We start from the raw sequence: 20,692 nt of genomic DNA on the forward strand, positions 1-20,692 counted from the left end.
CCCCGCACATGCATATGGTACTGCCGCAACCTGCGTGCGAAAGGGGTCTACCGACCGCATGCAGCTATCGGGGGTCCGCTGCATAAAAGGTTTCTGGGGGCTGCCGGCCCAGGGAGTTGCGAGGGGCACGGAAAAAGCCTTGCCCGGTATGGAACAGTGGAGTTAAACTTTACCTCTGTAACTCCAGTGGCAGATGCATCTACAGAATTGAACACGTGTACCGAGGGTACTGGACGTAATTTACCGTATTGGACTACGGAAAGCTTCATACAAGCTGAAGGAAACGGGACCTGCCCCAATGGGACCGTTGTTTGCCTGCCATGAGCAGCTCGCAGGAATCTTCTGTTTCATCATGTCCTCGGACATGAGGGGCTCATCGGTTTCAGACCCTCCCTGAGGGAGGGTCTTAACTTGCCCGAGTTTGCCCGGGTTTGCTTGCCCGGAGCCATGATTTGCACTACTATTGGCTACTGGGCGTTAATATATGATTTGAAACTAAGTACGACCCTACACTGCAAGCTCAAGTTATGTCAGTGTGTAATGACAAATGTCAATCATATATTGGCTACTTTTGTAAGTTTGTAACGTTCGAATTTGGACGCTGTGCTCCGGTGGACGCAGTGCTTGCCCCTTGCCGAAAACATCCTCAACTCCCCCTTTGCAAAAATCTATGCACCTGCCATCTCGCAAAGGCAACCCAACTCTACGAAGCACCTCTCTGCCTACTACTTTCCTGAAAATGGCTTCCACACCTCAATGCCACGTGCGCCGTTCTCCGCGCCTCTGGCGCATCTCTCCGACTCCCACCATTCGGAAGACGGGGGCCACCAACGCAAAGTCTCTCACTATTGCTTCCTCGTCTGCAGCGGGCGTTTCTGACCAAATATTATCCCCCCTCCATACGGTATGTACGACTGAATTCTTTGTCGTTAAAAATTCTGTTGGCTCTGACAAAGGTCCATCCCCGTCGGAGATCTAAGGGCTTTGTGAATTTTCGGGGTCGAGGATAGTTTGAAATAGCTTGGTGAAATGAAAGGAGGGAGAATAGAGCTGCGGTTGCGGTTAGTGCGGTCGTAGCAGTGATGATTCTATTGCCGTGCATTGCGTAGGAGTGATTAGATTGAGAAGAAAGGAGGGGAGGCGAACGGCGATACTGGGCAGTGGTTGTAGATCCGTTTTTTGACCAAACAGCGCCGGCGATAGATACGCTATCCCGCGGAGTAGTAAGGAGAGAAGTAGGGGGTGAGATCAATTATTTATCCCGGTGATCTGGGATCACCCGCAATGGCCACGTTCTGGGTCGGAAGCGAGCGACGCTGCAGCGTCTCGCGTCCATGTCGACGCGTCCCTCGGGCGAAGTTGTTTGACGCTGCAGCATGTCACGTCTCTGTCGATGCGTCCTCGGAGCGAATTTGTAGAACCCACAGTGTCCTCCCCGTTGTGTTCTGGCAATTTATGGCGCTGTATGCCTCTGTAAGTCAGCACCGTCGCTCTGGGACACCTGTCCACTACTAACGTAAGGGGAAGGCGTGTACTTACATTAATAAATTAATAAATGACCGGCAAACTCGGGCAAGCAAAGCAAACCCGGGCAAGTTAAGACACACCCTGAGGGTGTGTCAGATGAGATATTTACTGCCTCTCACACGCCTAATCAAGCTCGCAGTTGCGCCCTTCATACCGTACCAAAAGGGACACTACTCACCGCTTATCTTCGGGCCTTGTAAAGTGGTGGCTTTGTACTTCCGTTCTTCTCCGCTGCCCTTAAACGCCCTCGCTAGTGCAGAATAGGGTGGCACAGCTCGCCTCTCCAGCTCGCTCCTGGCCCCTGAGTTGATCAGAGTTTCTGCTCCGTTCCACCTTGCCACTTTGCCATCAAGTGCTCTTCCCCGTCCAAAGGGGATTGCATTAACAGGGCTTCAGCATTGGAAGCGAATTACCCTCCTCGGCGTCGATAGGGAGCACGGTACGCACACACGCTCTGCGCTCAATAGTGCCTCATTTTCGCTAAACACGGAAAATGATCAGAGGTCAACAAGACCAGCAAATCACTTTTCCCCGCAGTTGCATCTGAATACCCTTTCTCAGAATGCCACATTTCAGCACCAAGACCAGCTGCTGGGCTGCATTATGGATAGCTCTTCTCATTCTTTCTGTGATCGTCTCGTTGATACCTGTGAATGACTTTGTTTTAGGTGAATGCGAGATAACGAGCACACCTTTCGAAAGCCAGTCCAGCGACGACGATACATGCCTCGTGAAAGTCAACGTTACCGTTTCTTTGCAAGAGTCGGACCAACCCTTCAATGCCGAGGCCCAGATAGAAAAACGTTGGGTATATCGTAGTGTGAAGTACTACAGATGCGAAGATGGCGATGAGTTAAACGGAAAGTTTAAAGAAGGAACGAAACATGAGTGTTGGGTCGACCAAAAAGTCAATACTGTTCATTTCTTTTCCGAGGGAACTGTAACCGCCCACTGGTATGCAAGAATAGCCAAGAAAGGCGTGAAGATCATGGCTGGCTTCTTTGGCCTTTGTGCTGTCGTTTGCGCTATCCGCATTTGCAGGCCTAACTGTGAGACTACACTCTGGCCAAGGCTTGCTCGTAGGCTTTGGAGGAGAAGCAGCAGCAGTTCTGGTCAAGAAGACACCACACGGACAAACAGTGAGCTCCGCCGCACAGTGCATACACCCTACGAATATACGTTGACGACTCGTATTGCGAGACCCCGCCTGGAAAGGTCATGGGAAAGAATTTCTGCGCTGGTTGATAACGCCAAAGTCTCAGACACAGAAGCGCGTCAGATGGTCGCGAGCGGATGGTCTTGTTGTATATGTCTCGACTCTGAGCCGGAGGATGGTTGCTTGCAAGCCGTAACCCGTTTGGAATGCCATCATGCAACCCACTCGGAATGCTTGCGGTCCTGGCTTCTAAAGGGACGAGCGGTCTGCTGCCTGTGCAATGCGGATGTATTCCCGAAGGATGAGAATCGGAGGTCTTTAAGTGGAGACAGCGACTCTGGGTCTGAGGCAAGGTCTGCAAATTCCGAGCCGGAGGACGTCGAAGGCATCTCATCATCCCGAAGCACCCCTGCCAGAATTGAACGGCCCGAAAGTCCCCTCACAGCTATTCTACGCCAACCGCGAGATAATGATTAAGCATCATTTGTAACAAATGACCACAAGTATAAGTAATTCGAACCATGAATATTGCGGATAGCGATACTATTGTTCAGAACTCTGCTTGCGCTGAGTTTATGCCATGCCCCAGCTACCGCGAAGTCAGGGGAATAGCTGTCTCATAATATTGCCAACGACAGAGTTCAGCATGTAATTTTATGATATCTTCGAATATCCCTCTAGGCTGGCGGAATGGTTGTTTTCCCAGACGCCTCATGATTTCCAAACGAGAGTTCGGATTATTGAACGGATGTGACGGCATTCCTTTCTTCGTCTTTTCAATATGCACGACACGTAATCATGAAGTTCCATCTTCATACAGAAGCAAGATAGACTGAGGCGGAGAAAGAAGTTGCGCTAATTTTTTACTTTATTACGAAGATGAGCGATTGGCTTCACTTGATATGCTTCTCAACCGAGACGAGTGTTTTCGCTCGCATGACACTGTTGAATATACACTTGTTGTAAAACTTTACGGCAACGGAAATAAGTGAGAGTATATTCTTGCTAACCCCAATCTCCGCCAAGGTATTCGAGGCAACCCTGTGCGGTTCAAGGACGCCCTCTCTTCTTCGTTGCATTGAGTTCATTGCATTGAGTCGGCGTTTCATTTCCTGTTTTTTGTGTTGCTCTCCCGTTTTCCGCTCTTAAGTACACCGTTCGTCGGAATGGGTCTCTTCAGTACCCGTAAGGAACACGCGAAAGAGCAAAGCTCCGTTGTCCCTGAAAGCACAAGACCAGTTGCAAAGGTGGGGATGCGAAAGACATCTAGCCGAATCCCCAAACTTGCTACTCTTTTTGCAGATGGCGCAGAAGATGAGCATGTCGACCTCGCAAATGAGACACCAGGAGACAAAGAAGTTCCAGCTCCTACTGTTGATATGGACGATATCGGTATTGCCAAAGCTAACCAGCCCGAACAAGGTTCTCAGCTCCCCATCATAGGGGGCATGTACAGGGATGACGATCGCAACTTCTCGGCTGTGTCAGCTTGTGTCAACCAAAGGGCTATGGCAAGATCTCAAAGTCGTCATGAAGCACTTTTAAAACGCTCCGACTCAATCTCACTGATGGCAAGAAGAAGTTCCATCAAGAGATCAGTTTCCAGAAAGATTGCCAGATCAGAGAGTCGTCGGCAGAGTATGGGAGGGAATTCTGTAAAAGAAGCCGGTGAAGAGCAAAGCAAAGTTAAGGAGTCAAATTCTTCTATTCTATCAACGTCGGACGGAGTAGACGTCGAGATCCTAATGTCGGATCTTTCCATGGCTACGGCAATATCTCCGTCTAATTTGCGCTCTCCTGAGGCTGTTAAACAGCATGCAGTTGCAAAGAATAGTCAGTGTCAAGGATCTCAGCCAAAGAAGGCAATCGATTTTGAAGTTGCATATGGCGAAGATGATGCATTTTTGGTTGAGGAAGCAACTAGGAAGGATTTCTCGCAGACCCAGCAGTCTCCAGTAGACATCCCAGGCCTACATGAGAATTTAATACTGGGTGCTGTGCAAATGTCAGCGTCAAACGAAGATCAACTGAATCTGAATACAGAACAGAAGGGTCTGCACAAGACAGAAGAGAAGCAAACACCAGATTTAAAACGTGGCAGGTCTCGAAAGAGACCACCTCCTCTATTATCTCCAGGAGATGGTAAGTCAACATCAGATCCCGCCTCCGACTGGTCTCAGACTGGAGTGTTTGGAATGGATGGCGGATTTACGACAGGAGGATTCAAGATTACATCGGAGGGCATGGTGGGGAAACCTCCAATTGCAACTCGGGAAGACTCTGACCCTCATAACGAGGGTGATATTCCCCAATCTGCCGCCAATCTTGTCATTGTTCGCTCTTTAAAAGAGTTTCGAGCGGGCCCAACAATAGGGGCAGGGGCAGCAGGGCGGGTGTATCTTGCAGAGCATATGCCATCTAAGCGGACAATGGCAATGAAGGTAGTGAATGTGTATGATAAGGAGAAGAGGAATCAGCTTCTGAAGGAACTAGAAACTCTTTCTACGCACGTAAGCAGGTATCTTGTTCGTTTTTATGGTGCATTCTACGATGGTTCGGGGGCTGTGCATATTGCTCTGGAATTTATGGACCATGGATGCTTGTCGACATTTGTTCACAGAGTGGGTCCTATCCCAGAGAGAGTGGTGCAAATGATTGCCTTGGATTGCCTGCGAGGGTTGCGGTTTTTGCACAGGCACCATGTGCTTCATAGGGACTTCAAAACTGCAAATATTCTACTGTCGAGGAGGTTGTGTTGCGCAAAATTGAGCGACTTCGGCCTGGCTCGAGACCTGAATCCCGGGGTTTCACGAGTAGAAACGTTTGTTGGCACAGTGGCGTATATGTCTCCGGAGCGCTTGCAAGGTTCAAAATACACGTACGCATCAGACATATGGGCTCTTGGCGTATCACTGGTCGAATGCCTACTTGGTCGGTATCCTTTCAACAAGCCTCAAAGCTACTTTGATTATATTGAGGAGACAATGACAACGAACATGTGGAGCGGGCTGCGACAAAGTGGTATATCTGTATCTGACGATGCAAAAGATTTTGTCAAGCATTGTACCTTTACGGACCCGAATCGTCGCTCTGATACGAATGAGCTGATAGATCACCCATGGCTGCGCGGTGTTGCAAAAGATACCGAGGTGTTTGGTTCATGGCTGGACCATTGTCGGATTAGGTCTATGGCGGTTCCAGCTCGAGGCCAGGGCAAGCGGTAGGTTTAGACATAGGAAATTCTCTTTACGGCAACCAATGCCGTAGGGCAACATACTTCAACACCGACCTTCCCCGTAAAGATGAGTAAGTAGCTGCGGAAAGGGCTTTCTATACAATTTGATATCTACATAATTTTTGATACTAGAGAAGTGTAGGTATATGCGCGAAAGTTAATCGTCTCTCTTCACAAGCACAAAGACGTTGCCTTCGTTCCCCCGTGAGATTCTGAGGTCTTCATCTAAATAGGAGACCTCCAGCCACCCCCTGAAGCGGTTATTCTTTTCGACGTTGACTTTGATGAAACGCGCAATAACAAAGCGAGTGAAATTAACATCGAATCTATTTGGTGCCGTCGGAGTGAGTTTTGCTTCCACAGCGTTCTCCACGGTTAACGGCCCAAATTTGAAGAACTCTGCGTTCCGGGCAGTGAGTTCCACGCCATTCAATTCCTGGACAATTCTCTTTGCACGCAGAAACGAAGGGGACTTAACGCCAAGAATACTAGTTGACGTGGTGTAAATCATGTCCCAAACACCACTTAGATTGGGGTCCGTCCCTGGACTTGCGGATGGGTTGGTTGCTTCCACTTGACGAATGAGATTTTCAATATCTTCTTGTTGCTTTTTGTCGTCGACAACTGTGCGTCCAAAGTCCAATGGCGTCACACGCGCTAACAACGCATCTTTGAAAACAGTCTGCGACATAACATTCATTCGCCAGGTTGGTTGTGGGACCGGGATTGGCATTGCGGGACGCGTCGGTAAACAGGTGGCTCTGGGTAGACAAAAACTACCTCTCTGACCGATTCCGACAGGAGACACAAATGCGGAATTGTTCATTGTTGGATTCAATTAAATAAGAGCTTGAGACCAACAAAGAAATACACTTGCAACAACGCCAAAGCAATTTCCTTCTTCCTTCAACGTTTGACGTGTGCGCACCGCAGTCTTGGAGCGCTCAAAGCTCCACACTCGGAAACAAAGTTAATCTCTTCAACTGCCCCACCACTCGAAATCAAAGCCGTTGAACACTTGATGCTTCACGATGTGGGGGTGTCGTTTTGCTGGACGAGTACTTGTGCTACCGGTGAGAATTGAGAGTTGCAAGACTTAATGGTTGCACGGACGAAGCTCTTGGTGTTGTCGGTGATGAGGTGGAAGAGCCCCGAGGCGTCTGAAACTGTTTGATGTGGAAGATGTCTACTTGATGTTACAGGTAGAATTCTGCAACTGTGTTGCAGTTGGATATGTACAGCAGCGTATGGTACCACAGTGCGCATATCCAGTTTCCCATACAGTATCGGATTCTACGCCATTTACGACGTGGTCAATGGCCAGTTTGCATCTCCAACATGCAGTCAATCCCCAGAGAAATCGCTGCGACAGCAACGATTTCATGCCACCCTGCCACGTGTACACAGCCATACAGCTGTACCAACTGTACAGTAGTGCCTGGGAACGAGGCCGCTCCCTTCAACCGCTACAGTGCGTGGCCACTATAGTGCACTGGAAGGGCAGTGGCTCTCTTTAGCTTTGGCTGCCGTCCAGTTTCTCTGCCTTCTGTATAGGGCGGACTGTATGCAGTGCACTTTTGAAAGCTTGAAAGAGGATGCACTGCAGCGCTAAGTCAGAGCCATTCGGTTCGGACTGTGAATTGCTGATCGACTCCTCTGTAAGGCCCATTCATCGTCAAACATGCCTAAACTTTCCATTGCAACCGATGACGCCCTGAAATTCGTGCGGTGAGGACTCAACGCCTGCATTCCGTCAACCGACCTTTTTGTTTCTCAGCTGTCGTGGCATATCTTCCTATCTACCACCTCCAGCAGACTAAGTCGTCATGGCAGACCTTGGGCAGCAATTTGGTGAGAACACCATTGATGAACCAGTGTCAGAAACTGTTTTTCGCGACCTCAGACTTGTGCGTTTTCTCATTACTTGAAGCGAACACACACCGCATTTCGCGCAGCACTAATCCTGACATTTGCGAGCATATCTTTTCGTCTATTGTTGCACTCAGGTTGGTCGGCGACTAGTCATGGTGATGGTCCCAGCGATTAGCTCGGTATGTCAATGCTCTTTTTCGATCTATGCCAAATTAGTGTCGTCTGCACGACAATTGTCTTTCTGACCTTTTCTTTCCATGTATCTTTATTGCAGAGCGATATGCGTGCGGAGCTTCGGGATTGGGACTTGTGGGGTCCATTCTTTATATGCATGTCTCTCGCTGTCATGCTTAGTCTGAAAGCTCACGATGACGCCTCCGTCGTCTTTTCCGTAATATTTATCATCGTTTGGGTGGGTGCTGCTGTCATCACTATCAACGGCCAACTCCTCGGCGGAAAACTGTACGTTTGTATTGAACGTCCTCGTGGTACATACTTTTGGCGTACCCTGGAAAGGTTCTAACGGCAAACTTAATGGTTTTCATTGCGACGCGGAACAGGTCCTTTTTTCAAAGTGTATGCTTGCTGGGTTACTGTATCTTTCCTGTATTGCTGAGTGCGGGAGCTTGTTGGATCATTAATTCATTCGTCAAGAATGACTTTGCGGTTGTATTTCGATTTATATCAGTTGCTGTGGCCCTGTTATGGTCCTTGTGGGGTAAGTGTATAGTTGTCGTATCGAGCACGTTGAGATATGGTACACTTCTCTTCTCATGTATTCGATTTCTAACTCTCACTCCTTTGTATCTATGCTGCAAAGCCTCCTCGAGTTTCCTGGCTGATGCGAGATTCCCGGAAGGTCGAAAGTTGCTGGCGCTGTATCCTGTGCTACTGTTTTATCTTTCCCTAGCTTGGATTGTTCTCATCGGTTTTCAACAGAGTGTGTCGGAACACGGAGCGATTGCAGAGGCGACGCCCCCAAAGGTTAATGTTACAAATCCATCGAGCGAAGCAGCGGGTTCGGAGAGGGCATTATTCGGAAGTCTGATCACGTCACTATGATAACATGTGTGACGTCCACTGACCGGAACACAGACATGGGAACTACAAGGAACCATTTTCAATCTCAAAATTATCTCGGCAAAGCCTATGCAATTCGGAGGTTGCCCTCCGTACGTCATGTGCAGCCGAAATAGAAGAGATCACGGCAACGCCCGACGCTCCATTTTTGAATACGGTATGAAGATTGTGCTTTTGTATACCTCCAACACCAATCAGTGTTTCGGATGGTCCCAATCGTTCGCGGATAGCTCTCAACAACGCTGGACCCTCTGGGATCTTGCCGGGATGACTGTTCGTGTTAAACATTGTTCCGACTTGCAGATAGGTTAGTGCAAGTTTTTCACACGCAAGCTCGGCTGCAGCCACGGAATGGACGGAGCAGCCAATAACGACACCAAGCGAGGCGTTGATCGCTGCAGCATGTGAATACTCATCAATATCGGCTTCGCGAATGTGAATACCGACAGCTGGTGTCAACGCGCGGGCTTCTTCTGGATGTACCCCGTTTAGTGACAGGGCAGTTGGGTCCACACCAGCTCGCAACAGCCGGTCCGTGAGCTTTAGTATTTCATCTGCAGTAGAGCCTCTATCTCTGATTTGGACTAAAGACGCTCCCGCGGAAATAACTTCTTGTACCCGTGTTATGGCCTTCGCGTAGTCTTGACAGAACCCGTTGGGCGTCACGAAGAGGAGAGCAGGCTTTACCAGAGTAGCTCTATTTTTGACTTCATGAGCGTGGAAACGAGTACAACATTTTTGTGGGAAGCTGCTGCCTTCTCTACGTATCCGCTTCGGAAGTCCGGGTGGGAGAAAAGAACACTCTGCGTTCGGCATTTTTGGACTCCTCCGACATGCACGCAAGGCTGCCTAGCTTCGCGGTCAGAAGGTATCTCGCTCTGAGAGTACAAACAGGTTCACGAGACCGACTCACACGTAGAAAGGTGGCTATCGTATTATCAAAATCTTCATTCTACGGTATATTTCAGATAGCAGCCGGCACGTGTACCATACATACTGTGCTGTGCCAGCATTACGGAAGGATACTAACCTCGCGCTGGACGCTTCAATGATCGATGACGCTGTCAACACAAGAAAAGGAAATCCACTCAAAAATCGATCGCGGAAAATGTTGCTCTTGCCACAACAATTCGCTGCTGCTTCTGGGAGTGTTTTCCGGTGAAGAACGTCTTCTTTGCTGGTTTCTCAAAGCGAGAGACTAGCGTATGGAAAGAACAAGGCACACGCGAGGCTTTGATCTTCGGTAAATGAAAAGGGGTCTGTTTCAACTAATCAGCATCCTTTGCTTCAGTGATTGATCATTGTATATTTGCGTTTTATTCTCGTTAGTGTGTGTGTGCAGCATAGCTCTTCTCCTCCAAGAGCTTCGCGTGCAATCGCAGACCTCAACTGCGAAAATGGACGACTTGCGCAATCGATTCCAACGGATCGCTCGCATGGAAGTGGATCCAATACGGAAAGTGGAGCATACGACTTTCACTCGTCTGCTGTATAGAAACCGGAACCAACACAGGCATGGTCTCTACTTTCGAAGACTGGAGCATGTACGTCGTTTGCTTAGGTCTGCAAACAATCATGTTGCGTGGGAGTCGGTCAGGAAGGCCCTCAGGGAAAATGCAAACTCGAGGGCAAGACCGAGCAGTAAACTTCCCCTTTCCCTATCAACCCTCACATTAGATGACCTCAAGTCTATCGAGGAATCGCAAGAAGCGTTGGTCACCAAAGTGATCCCAAAGGCAGCAGTGAAAGTGGTACTTGAATTGGTTTGCAGGGAGCATTTCCTCCCGTTTGCGATTGCTGTGATAGCTATACTCGCTCGCCTTTTCGTTATGGAACAGAAAGTCTTGTCCGAACTGCGAGGAGTAGTTGTCGAAACTAAACTTCTCCTCGGCGCTGACATACCAAGAATCAATCCGGGAATGCCCGGTTTCCCCAAGGGAAATGGTGCCGAGGATATCGGAGAAGTTGTCGAAGCATTCGATAAAGCTGAGCAGGACGACAGCGCTCGTTACGATGAGAATCACGAAGGGCTTGAGAGCACAGAGGAAGATAATGACAGCGCTGCTCGCGACGCCACTTTGCGAGTCTACAACGGGCCGAACGACGCATCCAAACCAATGGCGGATCAAAAACCATCTCTATATGAATTAATGGCCCAACATGACTCACGCATAGTGACCGCAATTCCAGCGCACATTCGGTTGGCAGCCTCGGTTCCCGGAACAATCGTGGCGGGTGCTAACACATCAATACACAAGAACCATACCGCACCCTCCATGCCTTCGCACAAGAACTTAGGTGGGACGAACGAAGTGCAAACAGAAAGACGTGCTTCGCGACATGCTCTCACACCTGAGAAAAATGCTTCAAGAAGTAACCGCTCTCCCGATAGCGATCCGGATATGGGCAAGGTGGTTGACAACAAAATTTCGGATTCCGACGCCTCAGACGAGGATGAGGATGACCTTGACGATATATTCGACGCCATGGGAGACTAATGTATTGTGGCGGTGGCGAGAGCTTTCTTAATCTTTCCCGGCGAGCAGAGCGTCGACTTAATTGTCTTGAAAGGCAGTCAGTGATGGGAGTTAAACTTGTTACTTTCTTTCCGCCGTTGCTTCGCCTGAAACTCATGCGTCGAGCGATACTTAGGCAAATCCTCCCTCGGTGTCGGATAAGGTGGGGTCCAAAACCAGTCATGATCAAGCGCGTCCAACGCAGTTGGCCGTCTTTTGGGGTCAAGTTGAAGCAAATCGGCGATCAAGGATCGTGCGGTCGGGGTGATAGATTGCAACGCCTCATCGAGGCGTGGCTCATAAAATTGACCTTTTAACATATCGGCATAGGAGAGACGGGTCCAACCAGGCCAGGAGTCCTCCGTCGGAGATCCTAATACGCGGAAAATAAGGTCGATCTGCTCGGTTTCATCCTTGCCTGGAAACAAAGGCTTCTTTGTGAGCAGCTCGACGAGTAGACAGCCCACCGACCAAATATCGACCTCCGGTCCATACTCATTCGCTCCGAGTAAAAGCTCTGGGGAACGGTACCATAGCGTAATAACCTTGTTGGTATAACGCTTCAAGTTGTCATTATAAGTTCTGGCAAGACCGAAATCAGCAATCTTGAGATTGCCCTTATTGTCAATGAGTAAATTGGAGCCCTTGATATCCCGATGCAGTACCTCTCTTTCGTGACAATACCAGAGCCCTGACAGAAGCTGCTTCGCATAGGTCTTCACCTGGGCCTCAGAAAAGCGTATGGAGGGAGTATCCATCAAACCGGTCAAATCATGATCGACATACTCAAACACCATATAAATCTCATGCTTATTCCTCCGCGCCCTATTCCTATTCTGGTTTTGCCCCGTGACGATATCCTTCAAGTTGACGATGTTCTCATGTCTCAACGAGCGGAGCATCTTGAGCTCGCGGATGGCGGTGACGGGGAAGCCCTCCTTCTCCTGATCCATGCGCACCTTCTTCAGGGCGACAATCTCGCCCGACAGGCGGTCGCGGCCCATCCACACCTGGCCGTACGTGCCCTCGCCGATCTGCTCGATCTCTTCAAACTCGGTCACGTCGCGCGACCAGCTCCACCGCTTGCGCGACGGGGCGCGGTCGATACGCTCGTCGTCTAGGGCGGTGCCAGTGGCGGCCGCGAGTGCGTCGGTCATGGCAAGCGGGGCGCGGGGTGTGTGCACACAAGAAGAGATATGGCTTCCTCAAGCGTCTGCAAGCGGGGCACCGTAGAAAAGCAGATGGGAGGTCGGGAAAAGGGGGTATGCGTGTGGAGGCTAAGTGAGCTTTGGGGATTGTTATAATTTTCGTCGCCAAGACGGAACGGGGCGATTAAAGTGGGGTTGCAAGCAAGGATATGGTCCCTAACGCGGCTGAAACGTAAGACGAAGTGAGGAACTTGCAAAAGAACGCTTTGGTAGTTCGCTTGGGGTGCGGAGAAGCAGACCCCGCGGAGATGCAGACCAGCTTGGAGGGCTCAAACGTGTGTGCGTGAACACGTGTACCGTACCAAAATCGCAGGCATTTGGGCAAGATAGCATTTTCTCTCTAGAGGGAGATTATGTTGCCGTGGGCGTGCAAGAAGAAGCGAGGAATTTGCAAAAGTACCGATTACAAATCTTACAGTGAAATGAAAAAGAAGGGCGCGTGTCCTCATACTGCATGTGTACCCCGGAGATTGTCGACATGCCGCCGACCCTCTTCACCACGGCCCCTATACTAGTAACTTTAGTAGGGCCGTTCCGAACGAAGAGTTCGCGGTGCCAGCACCCGAGCACCCTGGCATTTGGCATGACTGGATTGGTTGAATGGGAGGAAAGCATTTCCAATATTTTTTATAACCAATCCATTGTGTAATCTTACTGCATGTACCAAGCGTACTGCATGTGTACCCGGCTTACTACACACCACTCTTTACTGCATGTGTTCCCGGCAGATTGTCGGCATGCCGCCAAACTGAGCGCGTCTGGCGCGTGCCCCGATGCAGTAGCCGTCATGCCGACCGGAGTCTTCTTCTCTCGCTACAGTAATTTTGTCGCAGCGCCATCTCTAGAAACGCCACCAGACCGAAAGGGGCCGCTTGACCCGTTTGGACCGATCTCATGACGAGAGATTGGCCAAGATATCGTTTCGAATACTGTCAGACACCGCCGAGCTCTTTTACCCCCAAATATCTCGCATTCTCCAGCACCATTCGGAACTTTCGTGCCATGCCACGTTTCCGCTTCGATCTGCCCGATCCAACGCAGCTCTGTCTTCCGCGTTCCCGCCTCCAACATCTTCCATCCTCCAGCTCGCATCCTCCAGCTCCCGCCCAGCATCGCCCGCTCTTAGAACAACTGCGTAACATCCTAGCAAGAAAGAGCGATATATTTACAACAACATCAGGTCCCTACCTCTCCTCTCGCTATCCCGACCAACAAGCGTGCCTCGCGCGCAAGCCACACAAAAACGAAGCCGCCTATAATACAAGTACCACCCCTAAAACAAAACCCCCCTCCGTACGACACGGGTGCCAAGCCCCTCCTTAGCGCCCCGCGCGCGCTCTGGGCGACCCCGGAGCATGTCCACGCGGGCTGCGGTAGTGGTTGTGGTGGAACACATGCTTGGGCTTCCTAGCCTGCTTGACGACCTTGGTGGCCTTGTGGTGCTTAGCCCCAGCAGCGTCCCCGCCCCTTGCCAGCCCCGCATGCGGCGGGCATCCGACGGCGCGCCTCGGCGGCGGGCTGTGCTCCTCGCGCGCCCTCTCGCGCGGAGGCTCCTCCGACGGCGGGGCGCGCGAGTCCTCGATCTCGACGTGTGCCCACGGGCGCGGGGGCGTCATGTCCGGCACGAGCGGCGCGAAGCGCAGCTCGTCGTCGGCGATCGGCGGCAGCGGCAGGATGCACGGCACGACGTCGACGGACTTGAGCCAGTACGCCGCGCGCGACGCGCGGTCGTACTCCACGGCCATCGTGTTCAGCCGCGGCTTGGTCAGCAGCAGCTCCGGCGGCACGTGCACGTCCAGCACGCGCAGGCGGTCGCCGCTGGGCACGGCACACGCGAGCAACGTCGAGCCGTTGACGACGACGCGCACGCGCGCCTCGTCGGGCGCGGCGGGCGGGGGTGAGGCCGACGGCGGGAAGGCGGGCGGATCGCGCGGCGCGGGCTCGGAGACGTGGACGAGGCGCAGAAGCATGCCCTCCATGGGAAACGGGCCCGCGGCCTCGAGGAAGAATTGCATGGTGACGGCGGGGACGGCGACGGGGACGGCGGCGTCCTTGTGGCGGCCGCCGAATACGTAGGCGGCAGCGGAGCCCTCGGCGACGTCGCGCTCGACGCCGCCGCGGGCGTGGACCTCGGTGAAGCCCTTGCGGAAGTGGACGGGGACGCCCGGGACGAAGGCGCCGGTGGCGACCCACCAGCGGGACACGAGGGAGTCGGCGAGCGAGGAGAGGGTGGCGGCGGAGAGCGCGTGCTGGGCGGGGGCGATGCCGAGATGACGGCGTGCGAGCGAGGCCCAGATGGCCGGGTCCGCGGCGGCGGCCGCGGTGGTGGTGCACAGCTGGGAGAAGAGGGTGGTTTGGGCGGGGGTCATGCGATCGAGAATATGGAGGAGCACATCGTGCGGAAGGTGGGGGAGCGCGGCGGAGGTGCCACGCGGTGTGGTGCCCATCGTGGATGTTTCGGATGGAGAAGGATGACGGCCGTGGGGGGGAGAGCGGGGGGACGGGGGGGGGAGATTGGGAAGCGGTTGGTGGAGGGGTGACTAGCTTTATAGGTGGATGCAGCGGATGGCAGGCGTTGCACAACGTATTTGTCGTGGTGTGATTGGTTGGAATGGAGGGAAAGCACGGGTGAGATATCACAAGGCGGGCCAATGGGGGGACGCGAGAGGATGAGATATGGGGCCCAAATATCTCGATTCTCGCATTGTACTGCATGATGCAGGCCCTGCTGTAATGAAACAGCTGTCGGATACCAGCGTTTCACCGATGACTGCCTGTCGTGCCACGTGTGTACAGTAATGTTTAATGCTGCGTTCCCGTAATCCACTCCCGCAACATCATATTGTACAGTAGTGGTGACGTATGATACACTCCTTACAGCAGACTATCTCAGTAATTAGGCCAGTGTTCCCCAGTAGACGGCGACGGAGAGAGTCGCCCTTCCATCCCTTCCATCGATCAAGCTCTCAAACAATCTACAGAGAGGACTCGCCCAATAGTGCCGAATTGAGTAATTCCACGAGTGATTGGCAATCACGCAATCACGCAATCACGTCAATAAATGGTGCCTGCTCCCTTGTGGTTGGTTGTTTATATTATGTTTCCTAAAAAATGGTCATGCTCATTAAAGAAATAAACAATCGACTTAAAATTAATCTTGTGCTCCAACTTCCTATAATGCTCCTTGCAATTCTAAAAGATTTAAACCCCATTCAAATATTCGTACATTTCGAAATGATAATCAACGCGCTGCTTGTGCAACCCAGGGTTGCACATGTGGGAAAGCCAGAAAGCAGGATCTACTCTCTTTGCCGTGCCATCATTACCTCCTTTGAAACCTTTGCCCTTCGTTTTTCCAGAGTGCCAAACGTGAAATGGAATGAAGCAAGAAGTGCGTTAACACATGCACATGCAAAGCCGTGGAAATGTGCTTACAGCTACAAGTAGCACACGTTGGAGAAAGGAACGATGCAGAACGACGTTAAATTAATGTCGTGATCGCGTGATTGCGTGATTGCATGATTGCCAATCACAATGAATGGAATGGCCCTGAGTAATGCAGGGGTTTTTTGGTGAACACAGGTTATCATACCTTGCATTGCTGTTAGACACCTGTCCTAGACGGGGACGCGGCCACGAAGATGCCCAACAGTAAACGGATCATCCTTTCCAACAGACCCCACAGATCCTCTCCGTCTTACTCCAGTGACACGCAAGGGCACCGACACAACCACAACACAGCATGAAAAGACGAGTGCAGATGGAACCAAAGGGATAGAATCAAATGAGTGTGTTATTCCAGGTTTTGAGGAAGTAATTGCCTGCTTTACGGGAGTGGAGGAAATGGTGAACAATTCGGGTATCGAGGATGCAGTTTGTCATTTGCACCGTGCAAAGCGCGAGTTGCTAACTGCACACGCTGAGCAGAGTCGTTCCGAGAGGCGCCAGACGCTTGTAAACGAGTATTTTGTGTGACCCCATTCATTAGTGCAAGATGCGAGTATTGCATGTTGTTGGAACCTTGCATGGGGGTGTACTACTCGGTGTGGTTGACTGTACCTCAATCAATCAAGCGCGATGATTCTTGAACTGGGTATAGGGGTCCCACTGTGGAACGTAGTCCGGTTCGTTCTTCTAAGCATCCTGACCACCACTCTCATTTCCAGAGTCTGGTCGACTGGGCTAGCCTATCGGGCCGGGGACCGCATTTCAGCGGGGGTGCCTGTCCAGCTACGTCCCAGGGCCTACACTAGAAGCTCACTGGTCGCTGAAGAGGACATCAGGGATAACACATCCAGATGGCTCTTACTGGTCGTAACGGTAGCGTTGGTAGCAGCAGATCTCTTACTCGAGTTCGGATCAGGGTCGACGGAAGTTCACTCTGGTATGTGGTACCCTACCGGATACGAGGGGAGCGGCCCGGGCCGAGCCGTGGAGGTGGTGAATCGAGGCAGCGACCGATGGGAGCCGACGGTTTATCTGTCCCGGAAACATTCGGCAACTTATCGAATTTACTTTTTGGAGGAGTCTAACGCTGCCAGGTTCAACGTTACGGCTAGCGATATAGATCTGCTTAGGTCAACTGGGGCGTTGAATTCCAGCGAGTTCCAACTGTTGGACTCGCCTGAGCCGTCGGAGAAGGTTTTCACTCGCCGAAGGGGTGCTCGTTTGTTCGCGGGCGTTTCTGGCGCTGTGTTAATAAAGCCGGAGGTGCAAGTATTCTGGACCGGGCTTAGGGCTTTTATACTCGAAAATGTCAAGTCACCACCTGAACCGTCCATGGCCGTATTGGAACTGGTGTCTATTCCTAGCTTCAGAAACGCACTGCCTGCTTACGCAGAGGCTGGGATGGAGCTAATAGTGGAATTAGTTGCGAAACCAGACCTGGCGCTCACGTGTGATGACGGGGTTGATGACGCGGTTGAGTACCCAAAGACTTGGGCGGTCACCTGCACAGATGAAGTGGGCGGGCCTCCCCGGTTGAAGAGACATGACAGGAACCTATCCCCGCCAGACCAGTCAGTGCTACTGACGCAGCAAGTGGAGGTCAATTATGGGAGACGTATGGTGAGCTTCAGTGAATTGAACGATTTTAGCACAGCTACGCTAGTTCCGTCGAGCTCAGGGAGAAGACGGTCAGTGGAGCAGGTCTTAATCGGGAATAAAACCTATCTGGTAAGGCTGAAGACGATGAGCGTTTCAATGGTCAAGGACGGTCCGCACTCGGTCATTTGTTTACGCCACGATAGTGGATTAGGGATTGCCGGGGAGCAGACTTGTCGAGGTCGGACATGGGGCAGAGAAGACGAATTAGTCTCGGCGTTCATGGCGTTGCAGATTAGTGCGGCCAATTACGATACCGCCTGGGAACTCTTCGGAAGTTGGAGCCGGGGACCGGAGCAGGGTTTCACGACTAAAGTCCAATGGATTTCGGCCACCCTTGGAGATCGAAGTGGACGATTCGCCGCTGATACTAAATCGGTGGCCACTGTCAACCTCTACTTTTTCTCCGGAATAGCCCTGTTGGCACTGTCTCTAGCAGCGGGGGCTGTAGTGTGGTTCTTGAGCATACAGAAATCGTCGAGGGAGGCAGTACCGGTGCAAATGACTATTGAGTTAAGCCGGAGAGTGCTGGCCATGTCTGCAGTGACAAAGTACAATTGTTCTATGATGCCCTTAGACTCCCCTGTCACGATGATCGCTCGGCGCAATGATGTGTCATGCCACCTGGAAACGACCTACTTAGACGATATGGAGCCTGTGTCATCAAGCATAATGGCAGATGAAGCGCTAGTGCTACTGGGGGGGAAGAATCGAACGGAACTCACAGCGCCGCCCGATACGAGTCGGAAACAGCTGGGCCGCAAAGGAAGATTTCAAAATCAGATCGGACGCAGAGAACCACCCGGGTCACAGAGGGAACGGGTCGAACTGAGAGTAGCAAGGCTGGGGAAATGCGACCGTACGCCATATGGAAGGACCGACCGATGGAAGGACGTAAGTGAAGTCAAGACTATGTCGACGGTACGTCTAGTCGCGCTGGCCCGGCTTGAAAGGATTCAGTTCGAAGTCAACTGAGCCGCCGTTATCGATGATATCTCAAAGTACTTGCGCCGTGAGTATGACCCGAGTGCTTACCAAAGGGAAGCCAAGATCGTAACGCTCTGCGGGAAAGGCGTCCGAATTGGTGCTGACTTGTTGGCGATGGCCCCGGATATCGGGCTGGCGGTTCGCGTCAGCTACTGGGCGGCTGTCGGAGCTCTGACTCCCGCGGAACTGACTGAAGTATATCAGGAGACTCGGTCGATGAACGCGACCACAGAGAAGAGTGACGTGCACGGAGGCGTTCCAGATCGGTCGGAGAACGACACGGTGTCGGCCGTACAAGTGAGCATGGAGTGTGAGTTGACAATTGGTGACTGCACAGTAACTGTCGGGCCGGAGGATTGGCCGCAGGAAGCGTCGGACTTCCAATGCCAAGCCCAGCGGGTGCGTTCTCCCAGGGCAGCCGGGCCGGCTGAAACAGTGAGGTCCACCGTTCCTGCTAGGTATCATAACCCTAGTCGCGCCCTGACCATAGTAAGAAAGCGCCACTTACGTTGACATGACATCTAGGTCGAGAGTAGCTTGGGGGCGGGCAGCGGACAGGAAATTAAGTTCGGCTCTGACGCAACTGACCCGGTGAAGCAGTTGCTGGCGCAGTGAGTATTGAGGAATCACCAGACAGATTGTTTTCTTCAGGGGTATTCAAACTTTGTCCTTTAGGCACAGGAGCTTCATTTCGTTGAACGAGGCTGGGGCCAACTGGACAGCTAGACGGTCTAAAGCTCGAGGCCGTTAAACTAGAGTTAGCCGATGAGGTTCTATATTAGAGACACTACCCCAAGGGTAATTGCGGCGTAGGAATTTGTCGAGTGCTAAAACTTGTCGGCGCAGACCCACGCGACACTATAAAAGGGTCAAGCACTCAACGTGTGGCACAAAGACGGCACAAACCGGGGCACCGCGATCGCCTGCCAGAGCGGGCCCCCGTATGTCATCATCATGAATATGGCAACTGCGAGACGTTCCCAATTCGTCATCATGGCCACCGCCGCCTGCGTGCTCCATGTCGACGCATTCCCTCCCGCCGACACACACCCTGCCATCCGCCTGATTGACGACGACCACGACGGCCTCGCCAACCGCAAAGTCCCTGGGCACCTTCCCGCCGCCGCTCCTCCACCCCTTGCCCAGCCTCCATATCCCGTCGCGCCCGCCGCCCCTGTCGCTCACGAGCACGCCGCCCTCCACGCACCGGATCGCCCCCAGCACCCCCGCCCCGCGCCCCACCGCCTCGCGTCCCGCCTCCCGCATCCGCTCCACCTCCACCCGCGCCACCGCCCGCCCCTTCGCCAGCGCCACGTGCACCACCCCGCCCCCGTCCTCCGCCGCGTGCCGCGGGTAGCTCCCCGCGTCAAACTGCGCGCCCGCCCCGACCCGCAGCACTCCCTCCGCGCTCCGCTCCACCGCCGTCACCCGCTCCGCCAACGGGTCCACCGCCAGCACCCGCCGCGCCCCCGCCCGCTCCCCCGACACCACCAGCACCTGATGCACCCCGCTCCTCCCCCCGTGCACGTCCCCCATCCGCACGCTGTCCACTGCTCGCATCTCCGCCGAGTCCTCGAGCGACCACACGCTCCCGTCCCCGAAGCACCCCACCACCACCCCCGTCTCCCCCACCGTCGCCACGTGCGCCGGCCACTTACCGACCCGCACCCTTCCCGTCCGTTTCAACCTCCCATCTTTCTGTAGACGCATGCGCGTCACCCATCCCTCCTCCTGCTCATTCACCGCGTACACCACCACGCCCTCCTTGTCACGTCTCACCGCTAGGTACGATGGGTTGGCCCCACATTCGCTCACCCCCGATCGCGCCACTTCCCGCACTGACGACTGCGTCACGGCTACCGTCAGGATCCCCGGCCCGGCCGCGTACGGCGCGTGAGCCACCGCCTCCGTGTAGCATCCCACTAGCACGAGTTCCTCGCCCTCGCCTAGCTTCATATCACCTTCACTCGGCGAGTTTAGACTTGTCATTGCAGCCGTCATTCGTCGC

The 20,692-nt window shown here is 52.7% G+C and overlaps 12 protein-coding genes; 8 read left to right on the forward strand and 4 right to left on the reverse strand.

The window, feature by feature from the left end:
• The first annotated feature begins 739 nt into the window (after positions 1-739).
• On the forward strand, positions 740-1,158 carry CHC_T00006429001 (hypothetical protein). XM_005718469.1 is given in 2 exon segments: positions 740-979; positions 980-1,158. The coding sequence occupies 1 exon segment, from the start codon at positions 740-742 to the stop codon at positions 977-979; it is 240 nt and encodes a 79-aa protein (XP_005718526.1). The 3' UTR covers positions 980-1,158.
• A 931-nt stretch (positions 1,159-2,089) lies between these two features.
• Positions 2,090-3,593, forward strand: CHC_T00006430001 (hypothetical protein). XM_005718470.1 is given in 2 exon segments: positions 2,090-3,160; positions 3,161-3,593. The coding sequence occupies 1 exon segment, from the start codon at positions 2,090-2,092 to the stop codon at positions 3,158-3,160; it is 1,071 nt and encodes a 356-aa protein (XP_005718527.1). The 3' UTR covers positions 3,161-3,593.
• Positions 3,594-4,323: 730 nt separating this feature from the next.
• CHC_T00008994001 (Serine/threonine protein kinase Endoplasmic reticulum membrane) lies at positions 4,324-5,907 on the forward strand. Its single transcript, XM_005718471.1, has one exon. It carries the CDS (start codon positions 4,324-4,326, stop codon positions 5,905-5,907), a length of 1,584 nt encoding a protein of 527 aa, XP_005718528.1.
• A 1-nt stretch (position 5,908) lies between these two features.
• On the reverse strand, positions 5,909-7,184 carry CHC_T00006431001 (hypothetical protein). XM_005718472.1 is given in 2 exon segments: positions 5,909-6,944; positions 6,945-7,184. The coding sequence occupies 1 exon segment, from the start codon at positions 7,182-7,184 to the stop codon at positions 6,945-6,947; it is 240 nt and encodes a 79-aa protein (XP_005718529.1). The 3' UTR covers positions 5,909-6,944.
• A 72-nt stretch (positions 7,185-7,256) lies between these two features.
• Positions 7,257-7,940, forward strand: CHC_T00006432001 (hypothetical protein). Its single transcript, XM_005718473.1, has 3 exons — positions 7,257-7,393; positions 7,652-7,825; positions 7,925-7,940. The coding sequence occupies exons 1-3, from the start codon at positions 7,257-7,259 to the stop codon at positions 7,938-7,940; spliced, it is 327 nt and encodes a 108-aa protein (XP_005718530.1).
• A 2-nt stretch (positions 7,941-7,942) lies between these two features.
• Positions 7,943-8,313, forward strand: CHC_T00006433001 (hypothetical protein). The gene is made up of 2 exons (XM_005718474.1): positions 7,943-7,969; positions 8,065-8,313. The coding sequence occupies exons 1-2, from the start codon at positions 7,943-7,945 to the stop codon at positions 8,311-8,313; spliced, it is 276 nt and encodes a 91-aa protein (XP_005718531.1).
• Positions 8,314-8,324: 11 nt separating this feature from the next.
• CHC_T00006434001 (hypothetical protein) lies at positions 8,325-8,852 on the forward strand. The gene has a single exon (XM_005718475.1). The coding sequence runs from the start codon at positions 8,325-8,327 to the stop codon at positions 8,850-8,852; it is 528 nt and encodes a 175-aa protein (XP_005718532.1).
• Positions 8,853-8,894: 42 nt separating this feature from the next.
• CHC_T00006435001 (hypothetical protein) lies at positions 8,895-9,686 on the reverse strand. Its single transcript, XM_005718476.1, has one exon. The coding sequence runs from the start codon at positions 9,684-9,686 to the stop codon at positions 8,895-8,897; it is 792 nt and encodes a 263-aa protein (XP_005718533.1).
• Positions 9,687-9,925: 239 nt separating this feature from the next.
• CHC_T00006436001 (hypothetical protein) lies at positions 9,926-10,072 on the forward strand. Its single transcript, XM_005718477.1, has one exon. It carries the CDS (start codon positions 9,926-9,928, stop codon positions 10,070-10,072), a length of 147 nt encoding a protein of 48 aa, XP_005718534.1.
• Positions 10,073-10,170: 98 nt separating this feature from the next.
• CHC_T00008528001 (Cyclin-dependent kinase C-2, CDKC-2) lies at positions 10,171-12,543 on the reverse strand. XM_005718478.1 is given in 2 exon segments: positions 10,171-11,445; positions 11,446-12,543. 1 exon segment carries the CDS (start codon positions 12,541-12,543, stop codon positions 11,446-11,448), a length of 1,098 nt encoding a protein of 365 aa, XP_005718535.1. The 3' UTR covers positions 10,171-11,445.
• Positions 12,544-13,738: 1,195 nt separating this feature from the next.
• On the reverse strand, positions 13,739-14,564 carry CHC_T00008893001 (Cyclin-dependent kinase). XM_005718479.1 is given in 2 exon segments: positions 13,739-13,913; positions 13,914-14,564. The coding sequence occupies 1 exon segment, from the start codon at positions 14,562-14,564 to the stop codon at positions 13,914-13,916; it is 651 nt and encodes a 216-aa protein (XP_005718536.1). The 3' UTR covers positions 13,739-13,913.
• Positions 14,565-17,442: 2,878 nt separating this feature from the next.
• CHC_T00006437001 (hypothetical protein) lies at positions 17,443-19,589 on the forward strand. XM_005718480.1 is given in 2 exon segments: positions 17,443-18,672; positions 18,673-19,589. The coding sequence occupies 1 exon segment, from the start codon at positions 17,443-17,445 to the stop codon at positions 18,670-18,672; it is 1,230 nt and encodes a 409-aa protein (XP_005718537.1). The 3' UTR covers positions 18,673-19,589.
• The last annotated feature ends 1,103 nt before the right edge of the window (positions 19,590-20,692 follow it).

The sequence above is a fragment of the Chondrus crispus genome, genomic scaffold (assembly GCF_000350225.1).
Source record: "Chondrus crispus Stackhouse genomic scaffold, scaffold_41, whole genome shotgun sequence".
NCBI lineage: Eukaryota > Rhodophyta > Florideophyceae > Gigartinales > Gigartinaceae > Chondrus > Chondrus crispus.

What these genes read in the sequence shown, in the direction of transcription:
- CHC_T00006432001 (XM_005718473.1), top strand. Translation starts at nt 7,257, where the DNA reads ATGCAGTCAATCCCCAGAGAAATCGCTGCGACAGCAACGATTTCATGC. An exon ending in CCCTTCAACCGCTACAGTGC is followed by an intron (nt 7,394 to 7,651) that starts GTGGCCACTATA and finishes TCGTGCGGTGAG; the next exon opens with GACTCAACGCCTGCATTCCG.
- CHC_T00008528001 (XM_005718478.1), bottom strand. Translation starts at nt 12,543, where the DNA reads ATGACCGACGCACTCGCGGCCGCCACTGGCACCGCCCTAGACGACGAG.
- CHC_T00006430001 (XM_005718470.1), top strand. Translation starts at nt 2,090, where the DNA reads ATGCCACATTTCAGCACCAAGACCAGCTGCTGGGCTGCATTATGGATA.
- CHC_T00006435001 (XM_005718476.1), bottom strand. Translation starts at nt 9,686, where the DNA reads ATGCCGAACGCAGAGTGTTCTTTTCTCCCACCCGGACTTCCGAAGCGG.
- CHC_T00006433001 (XM_005718474.1), top strand. Translation starts at nt 7,943, where the DNA reads ATGGTGATGGTCCCAGCGATTAGCTCG. An exon ending in TGGTCCCAGCGATTAGCTCG is followed by an intron (nt 7,970 to 8,064) that starts GTATGTCAATGC and finishes TCTTTATTGCAG; the next exon opens with AGCGATATGCGTGCGGAGCT.
- CHC_T00006434001 (XM_005718475.1), top strand. Translation starts at nt 8,325, where the DNA reads ATGGTTTTCATTGCGACGCGGAACAGGTCCTTTTTTCAAAGTGTATGC.
- CHC_T00008893001 (XM_005718479.1), bottom strand. Translation starts at nt 14,564, where the DNA reads ATGCTTCTGCGCCTCGTCCACGTCTCCGAGCCCGCGCCGCGCGATCCG.
- CHC_T00006436001 (XM_005718477.1), top strand. Translation starts at nt 9,926, where the DNA reads ATGACGCTGTCAACACAAGAAAAGGAAATCCACTCAAAAATCGATCGC.
- CHC_T00008994001 (XM_005718471.1), top strand. Translation starts at nt 4,324, where the DNA reads ATGGGAGGGAATTCTGTAAAAGAAGCCGGTGAAGAGCAAAGCAAAGTT.
- CHC_T00006429001 (XM_005718469.1), top strand. Translation starts at nt 740, where the DNA reads ATGGCTTCCACACCTCAATGCCACGTGCGCCGTTCTCCGCGCCTCTGG.
- CHC_T00006437001 (XM_005718480.1), top strand. Translation starts at nt 17,443, where the DNA reads ATGGAGCTAATAGTGGAATTAGTTGCGAAACCAGACCTGGCGCTCACG.
- CHC_T00006431001 (XM_005718472.1), bottom strand. Translation starts at nt 7,184, where the DNA reads ATGCGCACTGTGGTACCATACGCTGCTGTACATATCCAACTGCAACAC.